The following is a 24,551-nucleotide window of genomic DNA, read 5'->3' on the forward strand; positions in this document are numbered from 1 at the left end:
ACTTGGTGAAATAATGTCGAGAAATATGGTAGATTGTAGGGGTGTGGGAAAAAAATCATTTTTTTAAAAATCGTTTTTGTTTTGTTTTTTTTTTATCAAAGAGGGGGCGGTATAGCTGGGTTGGTAGAGTGGCCGTGCCAGCAACTTGGGGGTCGCAGGTTCGATTCCCACTTCCGCCATCCTAGTCACTGCCTGCTCCCAGTGCCACCCACACTGGTTTAAATGTAACTTAGATATTGGGTTTCACTATGTAAAGCGCTTTGAGTCACGAGAGAAAAGTGCTATATAAATATATTTCACTTCACTTCATCAATCCAACAAAACAATACACAGCAATACCATAACAATGCAATCGAATTCCAAAACCAAACCTGACCCAGCAACACTCAGAACTGCAATAAACAGAGCAATTGAGAGGAGACACAAACACGACACAGAAAAAACAAAAAGTAGTGAAACAAAAATGAATATGATCAACAACAGTATCAATATTAGTTATAATTTCAGCATAGCAGTGATTAAAATTCCCTCTTTGACGTTATCATTAGACATTTATAAAAAAGAACAATAGTGTCACAGTGGCTTACACTTGCATCGCATCTCATAAGCTTGACAACACACTGTGTCCAATGTTTTCACAAAGATAAAATAAGTCATATTTTTGATTTGTTTAATAGTTAAAACAAATTTACATTATTGCAATCAGTTGATAAAACATTGTCCTTTAAAAAAAAATCTACTACGCGGCTAGCCTGTCAGCAGACTGGGGTAGATCCTGCTGAAATCCTATGTATTGAATGAATACAGAATCGTTTTGAATCGGAAAAATATCGTTTTTGAATCGAGAATCGCGTTGAATCGAAAAAAATCTATACATAATCGAATCGCGACCCCCAGAATCCATATTGAATCGAATCGTGGGACACCCAAAGATTCGCAGCCCTAGTAGTTTGACTTATTTATATTGTGCATACACACTTGAACCATATGGAAGTAAGCAAACTAATCATCCAAAAGCTCTTCTTGGAAGTTGAGCATGAAAAAAAAAAAAAAAAAAAAAAAGACGCTGCGGTTGACGCGAGGAATGTCCTTTAGCGACCGACCGTCATGTGACACGACAAACGGGCGAAGAGCGGATCGTTTTTTTGGTCCGGGTCCCCTCGCGCAGGGTGCACTTCTTTAAAGGCCGCGCTCGTTTGTCTGCAGGAATAGTAGCACCACAACAACAACAACAACAAAGCTGACACAATCCAAATCAGTCCCTTTGGAATGTGTGCGTCTCAAGTTGAGTCACGGTTGCATAATGCTAAAACCTACACAGACACACAACAAACTAACACACACACACGTAGACTTAAACACACACAAGCGCTTTGGTTGCAACACAGAACCTCACGTGGTGTCTCAGTAACCTGAACTTATCTCAGAAACACAACTGTGTGCACACACACACACACACACACACACACACACACACACACACACACACACACACACACACACACACACACACACACACACACACACACACACACACACACACACACACACACACACAGCAGATGTTGTGCAGCCGACTTAGGAGTGAGAAAAAGGAAGGCAAGCGGAGCGAAAGATGGTCGTCGCTGACCTGGTGACGCAGCGAGGTTGCAGGATCAGCATGGCAAACAAGCGCTCGGCTCCCAGCGGAACTTCAAGCAGGTTTTCCCTTCAGCAGCCCGTCTAAGTTTAGCACGCTCGCGCTCGCATCAAACCCTCCCCTCCCTCGGCCTGCGTGCCAGCCCCGCCCCCGCCGCCGGCCGCCGATTTGCTCCACCTGCGGCTGGGCGGAGTTGGCCCGACGGGCAAAGTGACTTCATTGCACCTCATTGATTATTGAACGCCTTCAAATGCCAATAAGATCAGCGGGACAGGAAGTTAGAGCGCTGCGAGAGTCCACAGTCACACAGGAGAAGTAAATGTTTCACAATCCTGACTGGGAGAACTGATTAACACCCACTTTAGGATGTGTCACTGTCATCGTTCTTGTGAGTATCCTGCAGGGGACAATTAGTTGCATGTGAAACACAGGTCTGCTACGATTAATCGATTCATTAGAACTAGAACAGCCTCCATTTTTTTTTATTATGTGAATCGTTTAGTGAATGTTGCTTACATATGGACTGCAAAAAAAGATAAACAAAAGGTAAAATAAGGTCAATGACGGGTAAAAGAAGGCAAATATAAGGTAAAAAAAAGGTACATAGGAGGCAAAGAAGGTGAGACGAGGTAAATAAAACTTGAAAGAAGTTAATTCGAAGGTAAAGAGAAGTAAGAACAAGTTTAATCGATCGTAAAAGAAGATAAACAGAAGGTAAAAAATGGTAAATAGAAGGTTCAGGAAAGTAAATAGAGGGCAAAAAAAGGTAAAAGAAGGTACATAAAAGGTAAAAGAAGGTACATGAGAAGCAAAGAAGGTGAGACAAGGTAAATAAAACTTGAAAGAAGCTAATTCGAAGGTAAAGAGAAGTAAGAACAAGATAAATCAATGGTAAAAGAAGATAAACAGAAAGTAAAAAAAGGTAAATAGAAGGTTCAGGATGGTAAATAGAGGGCAAAAAAAGGTAAAAGAAGGCAATTATAAGGTAAGAGAAGGTACAGTTGCATGTGAAACTTCATTGGAGGCAAAGAAGGTCAGACAAGGTAAATAAAACTTGAAAGAAGCTAATTCGAAGGTAAAGAGAAGTAAGAAAAAGTTTAATCAATGGTAAAAGAAGATAAACAGAAAGTAAAAAAGGTAAATAGAAGGTTCAGGAAGGTAAATAGAGGGCAAAAAAAGGTAAAAGAAGGTACATAAAAGGTAAAAAAAGGTGCATAGGAGGCAAAGAAGGTGAGACAAGGTAAATAAAACTTGAAAGAAGCTAATTCGAAGGTAAAGAGAAGTAAGAACAAGTTTAATCAATGGGAAAAGAAGATAAACAGAAGGTAAAAATAGGTAAATAGAAGGTTCAGGAAGGTAAATAGAGGGCAGAAAAAGGTAAAAGAAGGTACATAAAAGGTAAAAGAAGGTGAATGGAAAGTAAAGACGGTATACAGAAGTACAAAAAAAAGTTAAACGGTAAATAAGGTAAATAGAAGGTACAGGAAGGTAAATAACTATAAAATAGGATAAACAAAAGATGAACATGTAAATAAAAGGTAAAAGAAGGTACGTTGACGGTAAAATAAGTCTATAGAAGGCTCATAACAGGAAAAGAGAAGGTAAATGAAGGTAAAAAAGAGTAAAAAGTAAAATAACATCAATTGAAGGTGAAATAAGATGAATAAATGGCAACAGAAGAAAAAAGAGGGTGCATAGAAGGTAAAGAAGGTGAGACAAGGTAAATAAAAAAATAAAACTTAAAAGAAGCTATATTGAAGGAAAAGAAGTAGCTGGAAGTAAGAAAAAGTTAAATCAACAGTAAAAGAAGGTGAAGAGAAAGTAAAAAAAGGTAAATAGAAGGAAAAAAAGGTAAAAGAAGGTACATAAAAGGTAAAAGAATGTGAATAGAAGGTAAAATAAGTGAACAAAAGGTTCTTAACAGGTAAACAGAAGGTAAATGAAGGTAAAAAAGGGTAAAAAGTAAAATAACATCAATTGAAGGTGAAATAAGATAAATAAACGGTAACAGAAGATAACAGAAGGTGCATGGAAGGTAAACAAGATGAGACAAGGTAAATACAACTTAAAAGAAGCTAAATCGAAGGAAAAGAATGTAAAGAGAAGTTAAAAAAAAAAGCTAAATCAACAGTAAAAGAAGGTAAACAGAAAGTAAAAAAAAGTAAATAGAAGGTGCAGGTAGGTGAATAGAGCGCAAAAAAGGTAAAAGAAGGTACATAAAAGGTAAAAGAAGGTGAATGGAAGGTAAAGACAGTATACAGATGTAAAAAAAAAAGTAAATAGAAGGTACAGGAAAGTAAATAGAAGACAAAACAGGCAAAAGGAGGTAAATAGTTTATTAAAGGTAAAATAAGATAAACGGTAACAGAAGATAAAAGAAGGTGCATAGAAGGTAAATGGAAGGTAAAGGAAGGAAAAAAGGTAAATTAAAGGGAAAGGTAAAAAGAAGGTAAAGAAGGTAAAAGAAGTTAAAAAAGGTAAAATAAAGACAAGACAGAGTAAAGAAGGTGAAAATAAGGGAAATTAAAAGGTAAATGGAAGGTAAATACGAAGTAAAAAGGTAAATTAAAGGTAAAATAAGGTCATTACAAGGTAAATAGAGGGCAAAAAAGGTAAAAGAAGGTGATTGGAAGGTAAAGACGTACTGTATATAGAAGTTCAAAAACAAAGTTAAATAAATGGAAAATAAGGTTGAAAAAAGAAAATAAATAAATGATAAATGGGTTGTACTTGTATAGCGCTTTTCTACCTTCAAGGTACTCAAAGCGCTTTGACACTACTTCCACATTTACCCATTCACACACACATTCACACACTGATGGAGGGAGCTGCCATGCAAGGCGCCAACCAGCACCCATCAGGAGCAAGGGTGAAGTGTCTTGCTCAAGACACAACGGACGTGACGAGGTTGGTTCTAGGTGGGATTTGAACCAGTGACCCTCGGGTTGCGCACGGCCACTCTACCACTGCGCCACGCAATAGAAGGTACAGGAAGGTAAATAGAAGACAAAACAGCTAAAATAAGGTAAATAAATATAAAATAAGATAAACAAAAGATGAACGTCTAAATAAAAGGCAAAAGAAGGTAAGTAGACGGTAAAATAAGTGAATAAAAGGTTCATAACAGGTAAACAGCAGGTAAATGAAGGTAAAAAAGCAAGATAAGTAAAATGTAGAAGTAGGTAAAAAGGCACGAAAAGATCAAATAATTTGAATAGAATATAAATAAAAAGTCAATAGAGGTAAAAAGGTAAACAAACGGTAAACATTTGAATGTAAGGTAAAAGAAGGTAAACAAGGTACAGAAAAGTAAAAATTAGGCAGGTAAGAGGTAAATAGAAGGTACAATAAAGATGAAATAAGGTAAAATAGTAGGTAAGGAAGTAACCAGAAAAATCTTTACTTCAACTATTTTCATAATAATACATATACGCTCTGCTTTCAATAAAATACAAAAACTAAATATTGCTACAAAAAATATAATAATGAATTTAAATCAATGTCATTAGGAATTATTGACCTATTTAATATTCCACTTTTTAAAAAATCATTATAATACGCATACGCTCTGTTTTCAATAAGCTTCTAGATCAGTGGTGTCCATAACGAATGCCGCAATTTTTTTTTTACTATTAAATAAAATAAATAAATAACAATAAAAAAAGTAATTCATGTAAAAAAATAAAACAAAGAAAAATACTATTAAAAAATGCTGGGGTTTGTTTTTAAACCTTTGCTACTATAAAATATAATAATCAATGTTGTTATGAATTATTGACCTATTCAATATTCCACTTTTTTTGTAATGTGGGAAAAAAATTGCATATTTTGTGTTTTTGCCATAAAAACAGTTTTTTTTTCATCAAACAAGGCATAAAACATAAAAACAAAACAAACAAAAACTGTATATCAACAGATAGATCTGATGTTGATGTAGAGATTTAAGTGTAGAAAAAAATAGTGGTTTATGACTTATTTTTAACCTTCTCGGTCCCTGGGACTGATATTGAGAAGAGTCTTAAAGTTTGAAAAAAAAAAAAAAAGTATTGGTTTTGAAAATAAAAAAATATCAACATCTACCCCAGATAATTTGTTATTTCAGTGTAAAAAAAACAAAACAAAAACATTTTTTATGTATTTCACATTGTTTTAAGAATGTAAAAGTGATGTTTTACGCAGCCCTGCTACAAAGTTTTCCTGACATGCTAAACAATCAGTAATAAAAGAAAGCGAAGGTGCCCCCTGAGGTAAACAATAACAATAGAGAAAGTGTTTGTCCAAATAGTTGGTATCATATCAAAACGCATGATGAGATTGACACCCAGGGACAGACAAGAGGTCCCAGTCCGCTGCCTGTATTGAGTAGGACAAGCGCTCGGCTCCAGCACAGCCTCATTCAGTACCTAACTTGATCTTCAAGCACCCCGCCCCTATGGCCCCCCCCCGGCGCACAATGGACCTGTGATGTAATCAGTCACACAATCCACAGCCGTGGAGACAAACAACAATGCTCGTTAGCGCTCTGTGACAGGACATCCTCGCGGGAAGGAAAACCTGAAGCTTGTTTACACTTTTAGGAGCCCTCCGCGGACCATTAAAACCTCCCCTGGACAGACCGAGGGTTGCCACACTACCAGAACTTCAGTCGTCAGTATTCACCGTTCATGGTATCGAACCAGGATAAAAAGTTGCAAGTATTTGAGATCAGTGTGCAACAACGTAATGTAAATGTTGCATCAGCTGCCATGAAGTAACTCTAAATTGTAAAGAGAACAGAAGTGTACGATAACATCCCAGTATATCAAAACAAATAATACAGTGCTTAATTAGGATCATAAATAACAACAATAGTCAACTATTTTACATTCTTAAAGTTATATATATATACACACATGTATATTATATATATATATATATGCATCCATTTTTCTACTGCTTATTCCCTTTGGGGTCGCGGGGGGCGCTGGTGCTACAATCGGGCGGAAGGCGGGATACACCCTGGACAAGTCGACCCCTCATCGCAGGGCCAACACAGAAAGACAGAAAACATTCACACTCACATTCACACACTAGGGCCAATTTAGTGTAGCCATTCACCTATATATATAATTATATATACAGTATATATAATTATATATATATATATATATATATACACACACACACCCACACATATGTGTGTATATAAATTAATTTGTGTTTTGTTCATATATATATGTGTGAGTATATATACATATGTTTATGTATACATATGTATGTTCATATACATCCATACATATATGTACAAACCTCGTTTCCATAGGAGTTGGGAAATTGTGTTAGATGTAAATATAAACGGAATACAATGAAAAGATATTTGATGTTCATTTTTTTTTTTTTTGCAAACAATAATTATCTTAGAATTTCATGGCTGCAACACGTGCCAAAGTAGTTGGGAAAGGGCATGTTCACCACTGTGTTACATCACCTTTTCTATAAAATACACTCAATAAACGTTTGGGAACTTCGGAGACACATTTTTGAAGCTTTTCAGGTGGAATTCTTTCCCATTCTGGCTTGATGTACTGCTTAAGTTGTTCAACAGTCCGGGGTCTCTGTTGTCGTATTTTAGGCTCCAAAATTTTCAGCGGGAGACAGGTCTGGACTACAGGCAGGCCAGTGTAGTACCAGGACTCTTTTACTATAAAGCCACGCTGTTGTAACATGTGGTGTGGCATTGTCTTGCTGTAATAAGCAGGGGCGTCCATGATAACGTTGCTTGAATGGCAATATATGTTGCTCCAAAACTTGTATGTTCCTTTCAGCATTAATGGTGCCTTCACAGATGTGTAAGTTACCCATGCCTTGGGCACTAATTCACCCCCATACCATCACAGATGCTGCCTTTTGAACTTTGTGCCTATGACAATCCGGATGGTTCTTTTCCTCTTTGTTCCTGAGGACACAAATGTCCATAGTTTCCAATGTGGACTTGTCAGACCACAGAACACTTTTCCACTTTGCATCAGTCCATCTTAGATGATCTCGGGCCCAGAGAAGCCGGCGGCGCTTCTGAATGTTGTTGATAAATGGCTTTTGCCTGGCAAAGTAGAGCTTTAACTTGCGCCTACAGATGTAGCGACAAACTTTATTTAGTGACAGTGGTTTTCTGAAGTCTTCCTGAGTCCATGTGGGGATATCCTTTAAAGATTGATGTCGGTTTTTGATACAGTGCCGTCTGAGGGATCAAAGGTCACGGTCATTCAATGTTGGTTTCCGGCCATGCCGCTGACGTGGAGTGATTTCTCCAGATTCTCTGAACCTTTTGATGATATTATGGACCGTAGATGTTGAAATCCCTAAATTTCTCTCAATTGTACTTTGAGAAACGCTGTTCTTAAACTGTTTGACTATTTGCTCACGCAGTTGTGGACAAAGGGGTGCACATTTTTTGGGAAGCTGTTTTTATACCCAATCATGGCACCCACCTGTTCCCAATTAGCCTACACACCTGTGGGATGTTCCAAATAAGTGTTTGATGAGCATTCCTCAACTTTATCAGTATTTATTGCCACCTTTCCCAACTTCTTTGTCACGTGTTGCTGGCATAAAATTCTAAAGTTAATGATTTTTTGCAAAAAAAAGAAATGTTTATCAGTTTAAATATCAAATATGTTGTCTTTGTAGCATATTCAACTGAATATGGGTTGAAAATGATTTGCAAATCATTGTATTCCGTTTATATTTACATCCAACACAATTTCCCAACTCGTATGGAAACGGGGTATGTACATATATACGTGTGTCTGTGTACATGCAGTACGTATGTGTGTATATATATATATATATACATATATATATATATAAACACATTTTTATTTGACGTTTTTGCAACAATGCATTTCACTGATGGCTACTGATTAGCATTAGCATTTTACATGGCTAAATGTGTGAATGAAAACTACAACTAAGATGTGCGTTACAATCGAACAACTGGTGCGTAAAAAGTACACTACTTACAGAATTAACACTTTTTAGGGCGCAAAGGGGGAAAAAAACACCATAAACTATACACTACTGCCATCTAATGTTTTGGACTTGTGACTGTGATTGCAACTTAGTGTCATATGTGCAAATGAGACTCAGAAACGTGATAATGAAGCAAGATGGACAGCAGTTATAATCAGCTCATTTTTAAAATGAGATTTTGTTATCAAAAAAGTAATATTTATTAACAGTCATACATAAAAGTACCTACAATTTGGTATGGGTATTGATTGCCAGGCGCCGGGGATGCATTTGAACCCGTATGGGTTCAAATGTAAATGGTACCCCTCCCTAACCCTGCGGTTCACCATTAAAAGCTCGGATCTCAGACGACAAAACGTCAGCGGACTGACGGCTTCTTTACGTGGAAGTTTGATTGGCAGCTCCCAGGTGTGCAGATCCAAAGATCCTGTCAGGGAGCACCGCTGACGACACACCGCGTCCGTGTGCCGTCAGCCTCAGCCTACGCAACACGCTGCAAGCAACGTGTGAGCGAGCCGCCGCCATAAGATGCCGCCGCATGTTGTAATCATCACAGTGGGCGGGGCTTTCCCACAGGAAGTGGTGATAAGTGGTGAGACGGCAATGAAACAAAATGTTCTTGGCAGGAGCGGCCTAGCACACCTTCTTGTTCCAAGGGAGCACACGCTGTACCCTCAGGCCTATATGGAGGCTCAGAAGGCTTTGTTACACGACAGAGAGCCGTGGCGGACTGGCAGGACCGGCTGTACCGGTCCACACGTATAGCAAACCCACCGAAAGGAAACAAAAGCAGGGAGGAAGGAAGGAAGGAAGGCAGAACACTACTCACCGTTTCTCCTCGCTCTCTTGTAGGTTAGGGTCTTCCTCCTTGGGCATGTGTTCCATTCACCTTAATTCCATCCAGCAGCCAATCACGAGAGACTGAGGCAAGCCCCGCCCTCGGATGCACGCTTGTCATTCGCCGCTCGGGAGGGGTCAGTTGCCGAAAATTGACAGGGTCCCGGTTCCCGCCGTCTCGGGACGGCGGCGAGGGAGGGAGCGGGGCCCCTCGCGAGCGTCCCCGAGCGCGGCGCCTGGGACGCTAGGGGCGGGGCCTGACGGCTGGCGCGGACCTCACAGGTGTGCAGGAGAGAGAAGGGTCCGGTCTGGAGGACGACAGGAAACACTCACATGACCACAAGTCCTCTTTGTTTGAGGGTGCAGCAAAGTCACAGAGAAGATATATAAATTTTATCCTGAGAGATTTGGAAAATAAATATATTTTGTTTTGGGACACTCATAAAGAAATGAAGAAAAGAAAAACATTTTATTGTAGGACACTTCTAAAGATATATATATATATATATATATATATATATATATATACATATATATATATATGAGTGTGTGTGTGTACATTTATACATATATACAGTATATACATATGTACACACACACAGTATATATACACATGTAAATATACATTCATATATATATACACACACGTAAATATACACACATATATACATACATAAATATTCATACATATACACACATATATACATACATACACACACACACATATATACATATATATGTACACACAAATAAACATACATATATGTGTGTATATATAAATATATGTGTATATGTAGTTATATATACACATAAATAAGTGTATATGTGGATATATATACACATATATATCTGTATATGTAGATATATATATATACATATACACATTGTGTATATATGTATATACACATTATGTGTACGTAGATATATACACATATGTAGATGTATATATCTACATATATGTGTAAATACATATACATATATATGTGTATATGTATAGATACATATATGTGTATATGTATAATATATATATACATACATATATGTATATATGTTGATATATTTACACATAAATAAGTGTATATGTAGACATATATATATACATATATGTGTATATGTACATATTTATATATACACATATATATATATATGTATATGTATCTATATATATATACACACATTGTGTGTACGTAGATATATACACATATATGTAGATATATATACATATATGTGTAAATACATATACATATATATGTGTATATGTATAGATACATATATGTATAATATATATATATACATACATATATGTGTACATGTATAAATATATATATATATATTCATGCGTATATGCATAAATATATATACATACATATATGAGTATCTGCATATATATGTATACACACGTGTATATGCATAAGGTATGTATATATATATATATATATATATATATATATATCAGGGTGTGGAGGTGAAAGTGTTGTTGCTGCAACAGCGGCGTTCTTGGAACGTAAAGGTTAAGTACTTTTCACATGAGCTTTAAGTGTGTGTGTGCGCGCGCGTGTGAGTGTTCTTGTATTTCTACCCTTCTTGAGACAGCAACAAGGAAAAGTATCTTCCATGAGGAGCAGTGAACAAGTCAGGACCGAAATCATGGTCCCAATACGGACAACCTTTGCATCTAATAAAGAATGTCTCATTTGCACCCCTGGTAGTCAAAAGTAGGGTGGTCCCAGAAAAAGAAGGATTTTTCGAATTGACTGTGTGTCAGTTTAAAAGTGCTCCCCCTCTGGTCAATATATGAAATAACAAGTGTGTGTACAAATTTGAAGTGCTCCCCCTCTGGCCAACACATGTAATGAGTGTCCATCCATCCATCTTCATCCGCTTATCTGAGGTCGGGTCGCGGGGGCAGCAGCCTAAGCAGGAAAGCCCAGACTTTCTCTCTTCAGCTTGAGGGCATCCCTCACCGCCGATGTCCGCCAACGGGTTTTAGGATTACCGCCACGACAGGCACCAACCACCTTGCGGCCACTGCTCCAATCAGCTGCCTTGACAATAGAGGTGCGGAACATGGTCCACTCGGACTCAATGTCCTGCACCTCCCTCGTGACATGTTCAAAGTTCTTCCGGAGGTAAGTAATAATTGTGTGTAAGAAATTGAAATGCGACCCCTTTGGCCAAAATTTAATTTAAAAAATACAAGTATGTAGAGAGACATATTGTAATAACTTGAACTAAATAATGAAGATTAAAAAACAATTACAAACACACAATTAAAAAAAATTAACTGAAAGTAGTCTTTTTCTTACAATGTGTCAACTTTTTTCTTATAAAATTGGGAACAATTTCTCATTTTCTTTTTGTTTCTGTAATATTGTAACATTTCTCCGTAAAATTACATTTAAATGCAAAATGGTGACATTTGTCGTATAAAATTCTGACTTTTATCACAATATTGAACATTTTTTGTTGTTGTTCTTGTAAATAGAGATTTTTTTTTGAGTAAAATGATGCCTTTTGTCATAAATTTGCTAAGTGAATTTCCGATTACTGTTATAATTGTGCCAAAATTTTACAATTTTCTTATAAAATTGTGACTTTCGTCGAGTAAAATGACGACTCTTTTCACAAAATTGACAAAATCTTAAGCCTTTTCTTGTAAAATCGGGACCGTCATTGAGTAAAATTCCAACTTTTATCATAGCATTGCACAAATGTTCAGTTTTTCTTGTAAAATGTTGACTTGCGTTAAGTAAAATGTTAATGCAAAATGGTGACATTTGTCATAGAAAAATCCTGACTTTTATCACAATACTGCCAAACTTTTTGGTTTTTCCTGGAAAATATAATTTTTTTGGAGTAAAATGATGACTTTTGTCATAATTTTGCCAAGTGACTTTTCTATTATCATTATAATTTTTTCCAAAATTAAAAAGTTTTCTTAAAAAATTGTGACTGTTGTCGAGTAAAATGACGATTATTTTCATGAAATTGCCAAAATGTTAAACTTTTTCTAGTAAAATTGCGACCGTCATTGAGTCAAATTACAACTTTTATCATAACATTGCAGAAATGTTCAGTTTTTCTTGTAACATTTTGAATTGCGTTGAGTAAAATTTGAATGCAAAATGGTGACATTTGTCATATAAAATTCTGACTTTTATCACAATATTGTAAATTTTTTTTGTTGTTCTTCTAAAAAGAGAATTTCTTTTGAGTAAAATGATGACTTTTGTCATAATTTTGCAAAGTGAATTTCCGATTATTATTATAATTTTGCCGAAATTGTAGTTTTCTTATAAAATTTTGACTGTTGTCGAAGAAAATGACGATTCTTTTCATAAAATTGCCAAAATGTTAAACTTTTTCTAGTAAAATTGCGACCGTCATTGAGTTAAATTCCAACTTATATCATAACATTGCACAAATGTTCAGTTTTTCTTGTAATATTTTGACTTGCGTTGAGTAAAATTTCAATGCAAAATGGAGACATTTGTCATATAAAATTCTGACTTTTATCACAATATTGCAATTTTGTTGTTGTTGTTCTTGTAAAAGATAACTTTAGTCATAATTTTGCCAAGTGAATTTCCGATTATTATTATAATTTTGCCAAAATTTGAAAGCTTTCATATAAAATTGTGACTTTTATCGGGTAAAATGACGACTTTTCACAAAATTGCCAAAATGTTAAGCTTTTTTTAGTAAAATTGCGACCGTCATTGAGTCAAATTCCAACTTTTATCAAACATTGCAGAAATGTTCAGTTTTTCTTGTAAAATTTTGACTTGTGTCGAGTAAAATTTTAATGCAAAATGGTGACATTAGTCATATAAAATTCTGACTTTTATCACAATATTGCCAATTTTTTTGTTGTTCTTCTAAAAAGAGAATTTCTTTTGAGTAAAATGATGACTTTTGTCATAATTTTGCCAAGTGAATTTCCGATTATTATTATATTGCCATCATTGTAAAGTTTTCTTATAAAATTGGGACTTTTGTCGAGTAGAATGACGACTTTCATAAAATTGCCAAAATTTTAAGGTTTTTCTTGTAAATAACATTGCACATATGTTCAGTAACATTGCACATATGTTCAGTTTTACTTGTAGCATTTTGATTAGAGAAAATGACGACTTTTATTATAATACTGCCAAAATGATGCTAGATCCACTCGACGTCCATTGCACCGGTCGCCCTAGGGGGCATGGGGGTGGGGGTCCTCTCCAAGGTTTCTCATTGTCATCCCACTGGTTTGAGTTTTTCCTTGCTCTGATGTGGGATCTGAACCGAGGATGTCGTTGTTGTGGCTTGTGCAGCCCTTTGAGACACTTGTGATTTAGGGCTATAAACATGGATTGATTGATTGAAATTCAAAGTTTTTCTTGTAAAATTGTGACCTTTTTTTGCGAAATTCCAACTGAACTTTTTTTTTTATATTTGCATAGTATGTTTCTATTATTAATGTTTTAAATGCTAATCTTTATATATCTAGAAAGGGTGGGAGAGCGATGCATTTTATCAGATCTCAAGAAGGTCAGAAATACAAGAAAGTGTGTGTGTGTGAGCTAGTGTGTGTATGTGTGAGTGTGTGGAAGCGGTTGATCCATCCACCTCATCAGCTCTCTGTGTTGTCCAAAGAAGGCTTTATTTTCCCCTCCGTTAATCCCCGCTCCAATGCCCCTCTAATCTCCGACAGTGGGCTCGCGAGCATGAGAATGTCCTGTGATATTATTATTAGTGCTAATGCCACTAATAGATGGATTAGCGGGGCGCTGCAAGCAAATCGATGCCGCGCGGCGTCAACTCCGCCGTGGCGCCGGGGTGCGTCCCTAATCGAAATGCCTCTCTCTGCCCGGCGAGGGTTTGCTGGCGGCAGCAACAATCGAAAAACACTTGGCGCGGCGGGGAAAAGCGGCGAGAAAAAGCAAGAAATAATCACCATCGTGTTGTTCCGACAATCCGTCATCCTCGCCAAGCGCCCACAAAGTCCGCAGCGGGGAGGCGGCGCTTTCCTTCCACTTTTACAAGGAAGTTTGAATGGAATGTTTTTATGGATAGATGAGTGATTCTTTAAAAAAAAAAAAAAAAATCCCCAAGTACCACCTCAGAAAACACCTGGTCCTCCAATTACCACCGTATTGACCGTCTTTAAAACACAGTAGCGTAGTAGGCCTGAGTATTCATTAGCAACAAGGCAGGGGTTTTATTTAACACGTATATTCAATATTTTGGGCCACTTGACAGGTGGCAGGCTTGATACAGGAAAACACGGTTTTAATGTCCAAAAAAATGCAGGTAAAACACGAACCAGGAGACAGGAAACAGCAAACAGAATTGTCCGCCCTGAGATCGGTCGATTGTGAGTTCAAACCCCGGCCGAGTCATACCAAAGACTATAAAAATGGGACTCATTACCTCCCTGCTTTACCACTCAGCATCAAGGGTTGGAATTGGGGGTTAAATCACCAAAAATGATTACCGGGCGTGGCACCGCTGCTGCCCACTGCTCCCCTCACTTCCCAGGGGGTGATAAAGGGGATAGGTCAAATGCAGAGGACACATTTCACCACACCTAGTGTGTGTGTGAAAAGTCACCCAATCCAATCCACTTCATTTGTACAGCACATTTAAACAACATAAATGTTTCCAAAGTGCTGCTCAACAATATTAAAAAGAATATCCAAATATCCTTAGCTCCACCAACGACTGAATAAAAAATAAAACCAATACAAAAATAAAAAAATTAATATGATTAAAAACTATTTTAAAGGCTAAAACCAATTAAAACAATAAATAGAAAAAAAAAAAAACGGAAGAAAAAGGAATGCTTGAAACTCCGCATGTCAACATCTCTGTTCGGTGCCACACCAACAAAATGCCCAAGCAACCATTTCCAGATCAAAACCGTATGAAAAATAAAAAGTCAGCAACAGAAGGAGATAACGTCCACAGGAACCTACCACACACACTATTTGATTTCCTATTATGCAGCTCATTTTTATTTGACACTGATTGAAATATCTTGTGTGACATCATGCACTAAAGTGCACTTTATTTGTTTTTAGCTATTATAGTGGCGTTCTGTACAAAAAGTGCACTTTAATTTAGTGTTGTTTAGATGTCATCTTAGTGACATCATGCACTAAAGTGCACTTTATTTGTTTTTAACTATTGTAGTGGTGTTCTGTACAAAAAGTGCACTCTAATCTAGTGTTGTTTTGATACGACATCTTAGTGACATCATGCACAAAAGTGCACTTTATTTGTTTTTAACTATTGTAGTGGTGTTCTGTACAAAAAGTGCACTTTAATTTAGTGTTGTTTAGATATGTCATCTTAGTGACATCATGCACAAAAGTGCACTTTATTTGTTTTTAACTATTGTAGTGGCGTTCTGTACAAAAAGTGCACTTTAATCTAGTGTTGTTTTGATACGACATCTTAGTGACATCATGCACAAAAGTGCACTTTAGTTGTTTTTAACTTTTGGAGTGGCGTTCTGTACAAAAAGTGCACTTTAATTTAGTGTTGTTTTGATATGTCATCTTAGTGACATCATGCACAAAAGTGCACTAATAGCTTGTTTTAGAATGTCTCTGACAATCTTGCACTTTCTGTTTTGAAATAACATGAATGTTTGTGCCACTGCTTAATAACTGTTTAATAAATACAGCTTTGGTCAATTGACTTAGTTGGGATTTTCACTCTCTGCATGAAAGTTTAAAATGGACATATATTAATGCAGTATGAAGAAGAATGTTTTAATGTAGACACATAGAATCATCAAACTGCGTGATATCAAGTGTTCATTCAAGGCTAAGGCAAAATATTGAGATTTATATCGTGTATCGTGACATGGCCTAAAAATATCGAGGTATTAATAAAAGGCCTTATCGCCCAGCCCTAGTCCGGACTCGGGTGTGGTAGAGAACCAGCAGCTGGTCTCCGGTGCAAACATGGCTATGGCCAAGGCGCAAATGTTTAAACGAAAGCGCCAAAAAGTGCCTCAGAGGTCATCAAGGTACCCCCACCCCTTAATGCGCAGTCCATATAATTTATTGCCCTTTTTTGGGCTTTGCTTTTGTAGCAGTATGTAGAAATGGCGCCGCTGACGTGGTTGCATCAGCTCTGTGTTCCTTTAATGTCTTTTATGTGCTTTGTTTTCCTTAATGTTTCCCTCTTGTTACCATGTGGTTGTTTTTGCATTCCCATAATTTTTCCATGGTGGGACACGTAAAGTCTATCCTAAAAAGGAGCTCTTTTATCTTATTTTCCAGCAAAATTTTTGACTTGTGTCGAGTAAAATTTAAATGCAAAATGGTGACATTTGTCGTAAAAAAATTCTGACTTCTATCACAATATTGCCAATTTTTTTTGTTGTTCTTGTAAAATATCTTTTTTTTTTCTGGAGTAAAATTATGACTTTTGTCATAATTTTGCCAAGTAAATTTCCTATTATTATAATTTTGCCAAAATTGTACAGTTTTGTTATAAAATTGTGACTTTTGTCGAGTGAAATGACGACTCTTTTCAAAAAATTGCCAAAATCTTAAGCTTTTTCTTGTAAAATTGGGACCATTATTGAGTCAAATTCCAACTTATATCATAACATTGCACAAATGTTCAGTTTTTCTTGTGATATTTTGACTTGCGTTGAGTAAAATTTTAATGCAAAATGGTGACATTTGTCATATAAAATTCTGACTTTTATCACAATATTGCCAATCTTTTTGGTTGTTCTTGGAAAATATGATTTTTTTGAGTAAAATGGTGACTTTTGTCATAAATTTGCGAAGTGAATTTCCGATTATTGTTATAATTGCGCCAAAATTTTACAATTTTCTTATAAAATTGTGACTTTCGTCGAGTAAAATGACTCTTTTCACAAAATTGACAAAATGTTAATCTTTTTCTTGTAAAATTATGACCGTTATTGAGTCAAATTCCAACCTATATCATAACATTGCACAAATGTTCAGTTTTTCTTGTAACATTTTGACTTGCGTCGAGTAAAATTTTAATCCAAAATGGTGACTTTTGTCGTAAAAAATTCTGACTTCTGTCAAGAATATTGCCAATTTTTTTTGTTGTTCTTGTAAAATATAATTTTTTTGAGTAAAATTATGACTTTTGTCATAATTTTGCCAAGTAAATTTCCTATTATTATAATTTTGCCAAAATTGTACAGTTTTCTTATAAAATTGTGACTTTTGTCGAGTAAAATGATGACTCTTTTCACAAAATTGTCAAAATGTTAAGCTTTTTTTGTAAAATTGGGACCGTTGTTGAGTCAAATTCCAACTTATATCATAACATTGCTCAAATGTTCAGTTTTTCTTGTAACATTTTGACTTGCGTTGAGTAAAATTTTAATGCAAAATGGTGACATTTGTCATATAAAATTCAGACTTTTATCACAATATTGCCAATCTTTTTGGTTGTTCTTGGAAAATATAATTTTTTTGAGTAAAATTATGACTTTTGTCATAATTTTGCCAAGTAAATTTCCTATTATTATAATTTTGCCAAAATTGTACAGTTTTCTTATAAAATTGTGACTTTTGTCGAGTAAAATGACGACTCTTTTCACAAAATTGACTAAATCTTGAGCTTTTTCTTGTAAAATTGCAACCGTTATTGAGTCAAATTCCAACTTTTATCAAAACGTTGCACAAATGTTCAGTTTTTCTTGTGACATTTTGACTTATGTCGAGTAAAATTTTAATGCAAAATGGTGACATTTGTCATATAAAATTCTGACTTATCACAATAATGCCAATTTTTTTGGTTCTTTTTGTAAAAGAGAAGTTTTTCAGTAAAATGACTTTTGTCATAATTTTGCCAAGTGAATGTTCTATTATTATTATTATAATATTGCCAACATTGTAAAGTTTTCTTATAAAATTGTGACTTTTGTCGAGTAAAATGACGACTAGTTTCATAAAATTGCCAAAATCTTAAGCTTTTTCTTGTAAAATTGCAACCGTTATTGAGTCAAATTCCAACTTTTATCAAAACGTTGCACAAATGTTCAGTTTTTCTTGTGACATTTTGACTTGCGTCGAGTAAAGTTTTAATGCAAAATGGGGACATTTGTCATATAAAATTCTGACTTTTATCACAATATTGGCCATGTTCAAGAGGCAAAAGTTCACTTGAAAGTGCCGCAGAGGTCATGAATGTACCCCCCCTTAATGCGCAGTCCATATAGTTTATCGCTCTTTTTTGGGCTTTGCTTTTGTAACAGTATGTAGTAATGGTGCCGTTGACGTGGTTGCATCAGCTCCGTGTTCCTTTAATGTCTTTTATGCGCTTTGTTTTCCTTAATGTTTCCCTCTTTGTTACCATGTGGTTGTTTTTGTTTTTGCATCCCCATAATTTCTCCATGGTGGGACACGTAAAGTCTATCCTAAAAAGGAGCTCTTTTATCTTATTTTCCAGCATGTCCACACCAGATGTGAGCTTCCAAACTCTTCCAGAACAAAAGACAAGAGAAGTGACAAATGAAAGCCAAATCCTGCAGAAGCTGACATGCTTCTGGAAAAAACCTGGTCAGGGAAACTCCTCCGGGATGCACACTTACCGTATGTGTGCTTTGTAACCATCCATACTTAACCATATCATCCACAGAATTGTTGCGTGTGCTCAAAAATTACTTATACACACTGAAAAGATGTCTGATTTCAAAGAATAGATGAAACACTTTCCTTGGCAGAAGAAACAAAAAATATTGTTTGGACTTCTTCAAAGTCATATCATTGTCACTGGAGTGTTTCAACATGTTTATCTTCTCCTGTTTAATTTGTAAAGGTTTTTAAAGTAGACTATATGTTAGTCATCAATCGTGAGCGCTATGCCAATTTTAAAGCGCACAGAAAAAATATAGAGGTACGAAAATGTCCTGCCCGTGGTCCAAATAATCAAAAACCTACACACAAGTTAATACAAATGGTACAACACACACAAGCTGCCCACTGAACATCATAATATGTCCAAGCACTCCGCATAATTTATAAAAATAAAGAATGGATAGATGTTGATAGTCCAACTCATACTGACTGGTATACACAAGCTATATAAATGATTACATTTTTAAATTTTTATTAAGGAGCCCCATTAGCTGGTTGCCACAACAACTCACTAGTCTTTCTGGGGTCCACAAACTCAACACAATTACAAGTAAAAAATAAATAAATTTACGACTACACAATACAGAAAAAAATTAAAATCCTTAATAAGAAAACAAGCAAACAATTGACAGTCACAGAATAAAAATGACCATATAATAGGGGTGTTACGGTAGGTACACAAAAATTTCGGTTCGGTACGTACCTCGGTTTAGAGGTCACGGTTCGGTTCATTTTCGGTACAGTAAGAAAACTACAAAATCTAAATTTTTTGGTTATTTATTTACCAAATTTGTGAACAATAGCATAACATACATATACACACAGGGTCCATTGCCAGGGTTAATGTGGTCCATCCATCCATTTTCTACCGCTTATTCCCTTTTGGGGTCACGGGGGGCGCTGGCGCCTATCTCAGCTACAATCGGGCGGAAGGCGGGGTACACCCTGGACAAGTCGCCAACATATATAAAATAAAAACAAAAATAAGATAAGGCTCAGAATGGTTTCTTAAAGGGGAACATTATCACAAATTTAAAAGGGTTGAAAAAAATAAAAATCAGTTCCCAGTGGCTTGTTGTATTTTTTGAAGTTTTTTTCAAAATTTTATCGGTCCCGGAATATCCCTAAAAAAAGCTTTAAAGTGCCTTATTTTCGCTCTCTCGAAGCCACTGTTCATTTCCCTGTGACGTCATACAGTGCTGCCAATGTAAACAAACAATGGCGAATAGCACAGCAAGATATAGCGACATTAGCTCGGATTCAGACTCGGATTTCAGCGGCTTAAGCGATTCAACAGATTACGCATGTATTGAAACGGATGGTTGGAGTATGAAAGTATTGAAGAAGAAACTGAAGCTGTTGAGCGAATAGCTATTGACGCTATTCATAGCCATAGCATGGCCGAATAGCTGCGTTAGCATCGCCGGGAAAATGTGCGGAACAAACGATCAGGACTTTCGCATCTTGTGATAATGGAGCAACTTAACTTCTTCGATTGGAAAGTGTTTTTTTTTCGCATTAAATGTGGGTGGAAGGAAACATAATATAGTTGCAAATGCATCTGCAGGTTATCCATACATCTCTGTGCCATGTCTGCTTCAGCACTGCCGGTGAATAGCATGTTAGCATCGATTAGCTGGCAGTCAACATCAACAAAACTCACCTTTGTGATTGACTTTATCGTTGCAAATGCATCTGCAGGTTATCCATACATCTCTGTGCCATGTCTGCTTTAGCACCGCCAGTAAATAGCATGATAGCGTCGATTAGCGTAGCATGTTAGCATCGATTAGCTGGCAGTCACGCCGCAACCAAATATGTCTGATTAGCACATAAGTCAACATCAACAAAACTCACCTTTGTGATTTCGTTGACTTTATCGTTGCAAATGCATCTGCAGGTTATCCATACATCTCTGTGCCATGTCTGTCATCGCCGGTAAAATGTGGAGACACTCTGGCACATTCAATGGGGGTCTGGCGGCAGACACTTTCGCATTTTCGGGCCAGTGATGCAACTTGAATCCCTCTCTGTTAGTGTTGTTACACCTTCCGACAACACACCGGCGAGGCATGATGTCTCCAAGGTTCCAAAAAATAGTCGAAAAAATGGAAAATAACAGAGCTGAGACCCGGTGTTTGCAATGTGTTGAAAATGAAAATGGCGGGTGTATTACCTCGGAGACGTCCCGTTCTGACGTCATCGCAAAAAGAGCGATAAACAGAAAGGCGTTTAATTCGCCAAAATTCACCCATTTAGAGTTCGGAAATCGGTTAAGAAAATATATGGTCTTTTTTCTGCACCATCAAGGTATATATTGGAGCTTACATAGGTCTGGTGATAATGTTCCCCTTTAAAAAAACCTTTCTACATATAAAGTGCTTTTTTTGATTGATTGATTGAGACTTTTATTAGTAGATTGCACAGTACAGTACATATTCCATACAATTGACCACTAAATGCTAACACCCCAATAAGTTTTCAACTTGTTTAAGTCGGGGTCCATGTTCATCAACATTAAACTGCCTCAAGTTGTTGCTCAGATTAAATAAAATGACGAAACTTTTCTTCTATATATAAAAAGTGCAACATTAAAGTTTCAAGTCAACTCACCCCCAGCCTAGCTAACGTTGCAGTAAGACGATATATGGCTCATTGTTCTTCCACCATGGAAGTGGGTCAAAATCTAGTTTTTATGCAATACAGCAACCCCCTGCGACCCCGGACGACACAAGCGGTAGAAAATGGATGGATGGATGGTCTTAAATCTGTTGCTATAATTTTTTTTTTTATTGCTTCAGCCCTGCCTGACTCGCCGAGGAGAGCCTGCTTGAATGCGGTGGTGACGCTTCAAAGGAGTTAGCATGTTTGACGTGTTGGTAGAAGCATACCCTACTGCTGCTCAACAATGTCGGCAAACCTCCGTTCTCCATTGCTGTATCGCACCACGCAGCCAAAGTGTTCCCAAAGGGGAAATGTTAATGAGGCAAGAGGGTCTTCCAGCTCTGGCTTTTACATGTTGTCCTAGCCCAGTTGCTGCTGGCATGCCATGTGTTGTGCCTCGGTGTGCATTGTTTACACAACATGCGGTGCGCTACCTAATATGTCCATGTTGGAAACTCGTTCGGTACACCTCCGAACCGAACCGAAACCCCCGTACCGAAACGGTTCAATACAAATACACGTACCGTTACACCCCTACCATATAAATATATCTACACATTACAAAACCAAACAAGAATCATCAACAAGCAAACTAATTTACAGACTGAGAGAAAATATTAATTTCCTTTCAAAAACCTGTTTACTTTCAATGCCGGTGAGAATTTGAGAAAGGTTATTCCAGAGCGATACAGATCTATAAATAAAAGATTTCCGCAAGGGAGTACAAAATGCCCCTCACTAGACGCCCAATGATGTCAGTAAATGATATCAGTGGAAAAAACTGCATTTCGTTTAGATAATTAGTCATATATTGGAATATGGGATCCATTATTTAAATTAGTTTTAACTAATAATGGAACCTAAAATATGACTTATTTTATCTTTGTGGAAAATATTGGACACAATGTGTTTTTCAAGCTTATGAGATGCGATGTAAGTGTAAGCCACTGTGACACTATTGTTCATTTTTTTATTGTTTTTTTGATAAATGGCTGTGATGCTAATGTCAATGAGGGATTAATAATCACTGCTGTGTCGGAATTATTATTAATATTGATATTGTTGTTTATAATTTTCATTTTTGTTTGACTACTTTTGGATTGTTTTGTGTCATGTTTGTGTGTCCTCTCAATTGCTTTGTTGATTGCTATTCTGAATGTTGCTGTCCCGGGTTTGGTTTTGGAATTGGAATTGTATTATCATGGTATTATTGTGTGTTATTTTGTTGGATTGATTAATAAAAAAAATAAAAGTAAATAAAATAAAATAAAACATTTATAAAAATTATAATAAAAATAACATTATATTAAAACATGTCCAAGCACCACACACAATTCAAAATGACACCCATACACAGTAAACCCATTGCAAAGCATGATGGGTATTTACAAAAAACTCTCTTGCCACATTTTGACATGTTTGGCACATTTTAGCTGCTTGATATCTCTGATTGATTGCAAACGTTAAGGAGGTTGTCAGGGAAGTACACTCAATATTTACTCAATATTCAATGTTCTACCAATTATATGTCATATTGTAGTGATTGGGGTTGAATTAATAAGAGTTAAAGTTACGTGTTGTGTTTCAATCTGTTGATGTTTTTTGGGCAAAATATTGCATATTTTGAGTTTGCCATATTAAAAAACTAAATGTTATTATTATTTTTTTTTTTTTTACAAATATTCGAAAAAATGTAATCGATTCTGAGCCGAATCAAATCGGAATTAAACCGGGAGTTAGACTTGGTCATGATGTTACTGAGGTTACTGTGTGTGGTACTCATGTTAGCATTTAGCACTGTAGTTACAAGCTAGATCTAAGGGGTGCTAGCGGCTAGCTAGCAATTAGCGGCGCTATCTGCTTTTCCACAAAATGAGCAGCATTACTGTTAGGGTTGGGAACCTTTGCCATTTGAACCAAACTGGTACCCAATTCCTAGTATCCTAAAAATTGATACTGGTACTATACAGTACCAATTTTTGGTACTTTTGTGTGAGTTTCTGCGCTAATCTAACACTGAGCTGATAATAATAATTGTGCTCTCCAGTTGTTATATTTTGTTTTCTTACACTTTAGAGTATCATTCGCGTTCATTTCAGTTTGTCCGAGGTGTGATGCCGTAGTCAGGAAGTCGTCTTTGCCATTGACTACAAAATGTTAATACTGCAAGTATTGTACTTATTACACACCAGCTGTTTTGATTGTACCATGCATTTTAGTTGTAGTTTTCAATACAAAATTGAGAGGCATTGAAGTCGCTAATGTTAACCAGTAGCATGTTTATGGCTTCTCCAATGTAAATTAGCATCAAGCTAACGCATTTTGAAAAGTGGAGCCTTACTTTTGAGCACTTTCAATCAGGCGCATTGGCTTTGTTGGCATGGAAAATGTCAACATCGCAAACAAGTGCCAAGTCTGCAACCGGTACAAAGGTATCGGAGTATGGTACTTCGTAGTAGGAATTAAGTCGCTACCTGTAAAAGGTACCAAATTTGGTAGCCATCCCTAAACGCCGTGCTGGGAGTTTATCGAATTATGATAAACAGTCGTGTTTTTTTTGAAGATCAACATTTTGAACGGGAATCCGAAGTGTTTGGAATTTTCCTGAGATGTATCTTTAAAACTGGTAATCATTACCATCCAACTTACGAGGTCAGGTTTTTCTCCTCGAGACATTAAAAAGTAGTGAATTGAGAAAAGCTTGAACTTTTGAGACGAAGCAAACAAAACCCTTGAAAGGAGGCAAACAAATCAATTGGGGCAGTCCTTGAGCT

At 36.4% G+C, this 24,551-nt stretch overlaps 1 protein-coding gene across 2 annotated transcripts in view; it reads right to left on the reverse strand.

The window, feature by feature from the left end:
• The window catches only part of thrab (thyroid hormone receptor alpha b), a 285,769-nt gene that overhangs the window by 56,657 nt on the left and 204,561 nt on the right, over nt 1-24,551 (reverse strand). Inside the window, exon 1 of one of the 2 annotated variants that reach the window (XM_061908104.1) lies at nt 1,631-1,727. In XM_061908104.1, coding sequence (XP_061764088.1) covers nt 1,631-1,662 — 32 coding nt within the window. In that variant the 5' untranslated portion in view covers nt 1,663-1,727. Of the gene's footprint in view, nt 1-1,630; nt 1,728-9,476; nt 9,793-24,551 lie in introns of those variants that run through there. The other variant, XM_061908103.1, reaches the window with a different exon arrangement.

The sequence above is a fragment of the Nerophis ophidion genome, linkage group LG08 (assembly GCF_033978795.1).
Source record: "Nerophis ophidion isolate RoL-2023_Sa linkage group LG08, RoL_Noph_v1.0, whole genome shotgun sequence".
NCBI classification, from domain to species: domain Eukaryota; kingdom Metazoa; phylum Chordata; class Actinopteri; order Syngnathiformes; family Syngnathidae; genus Nerophis; species Nerophis ophidion.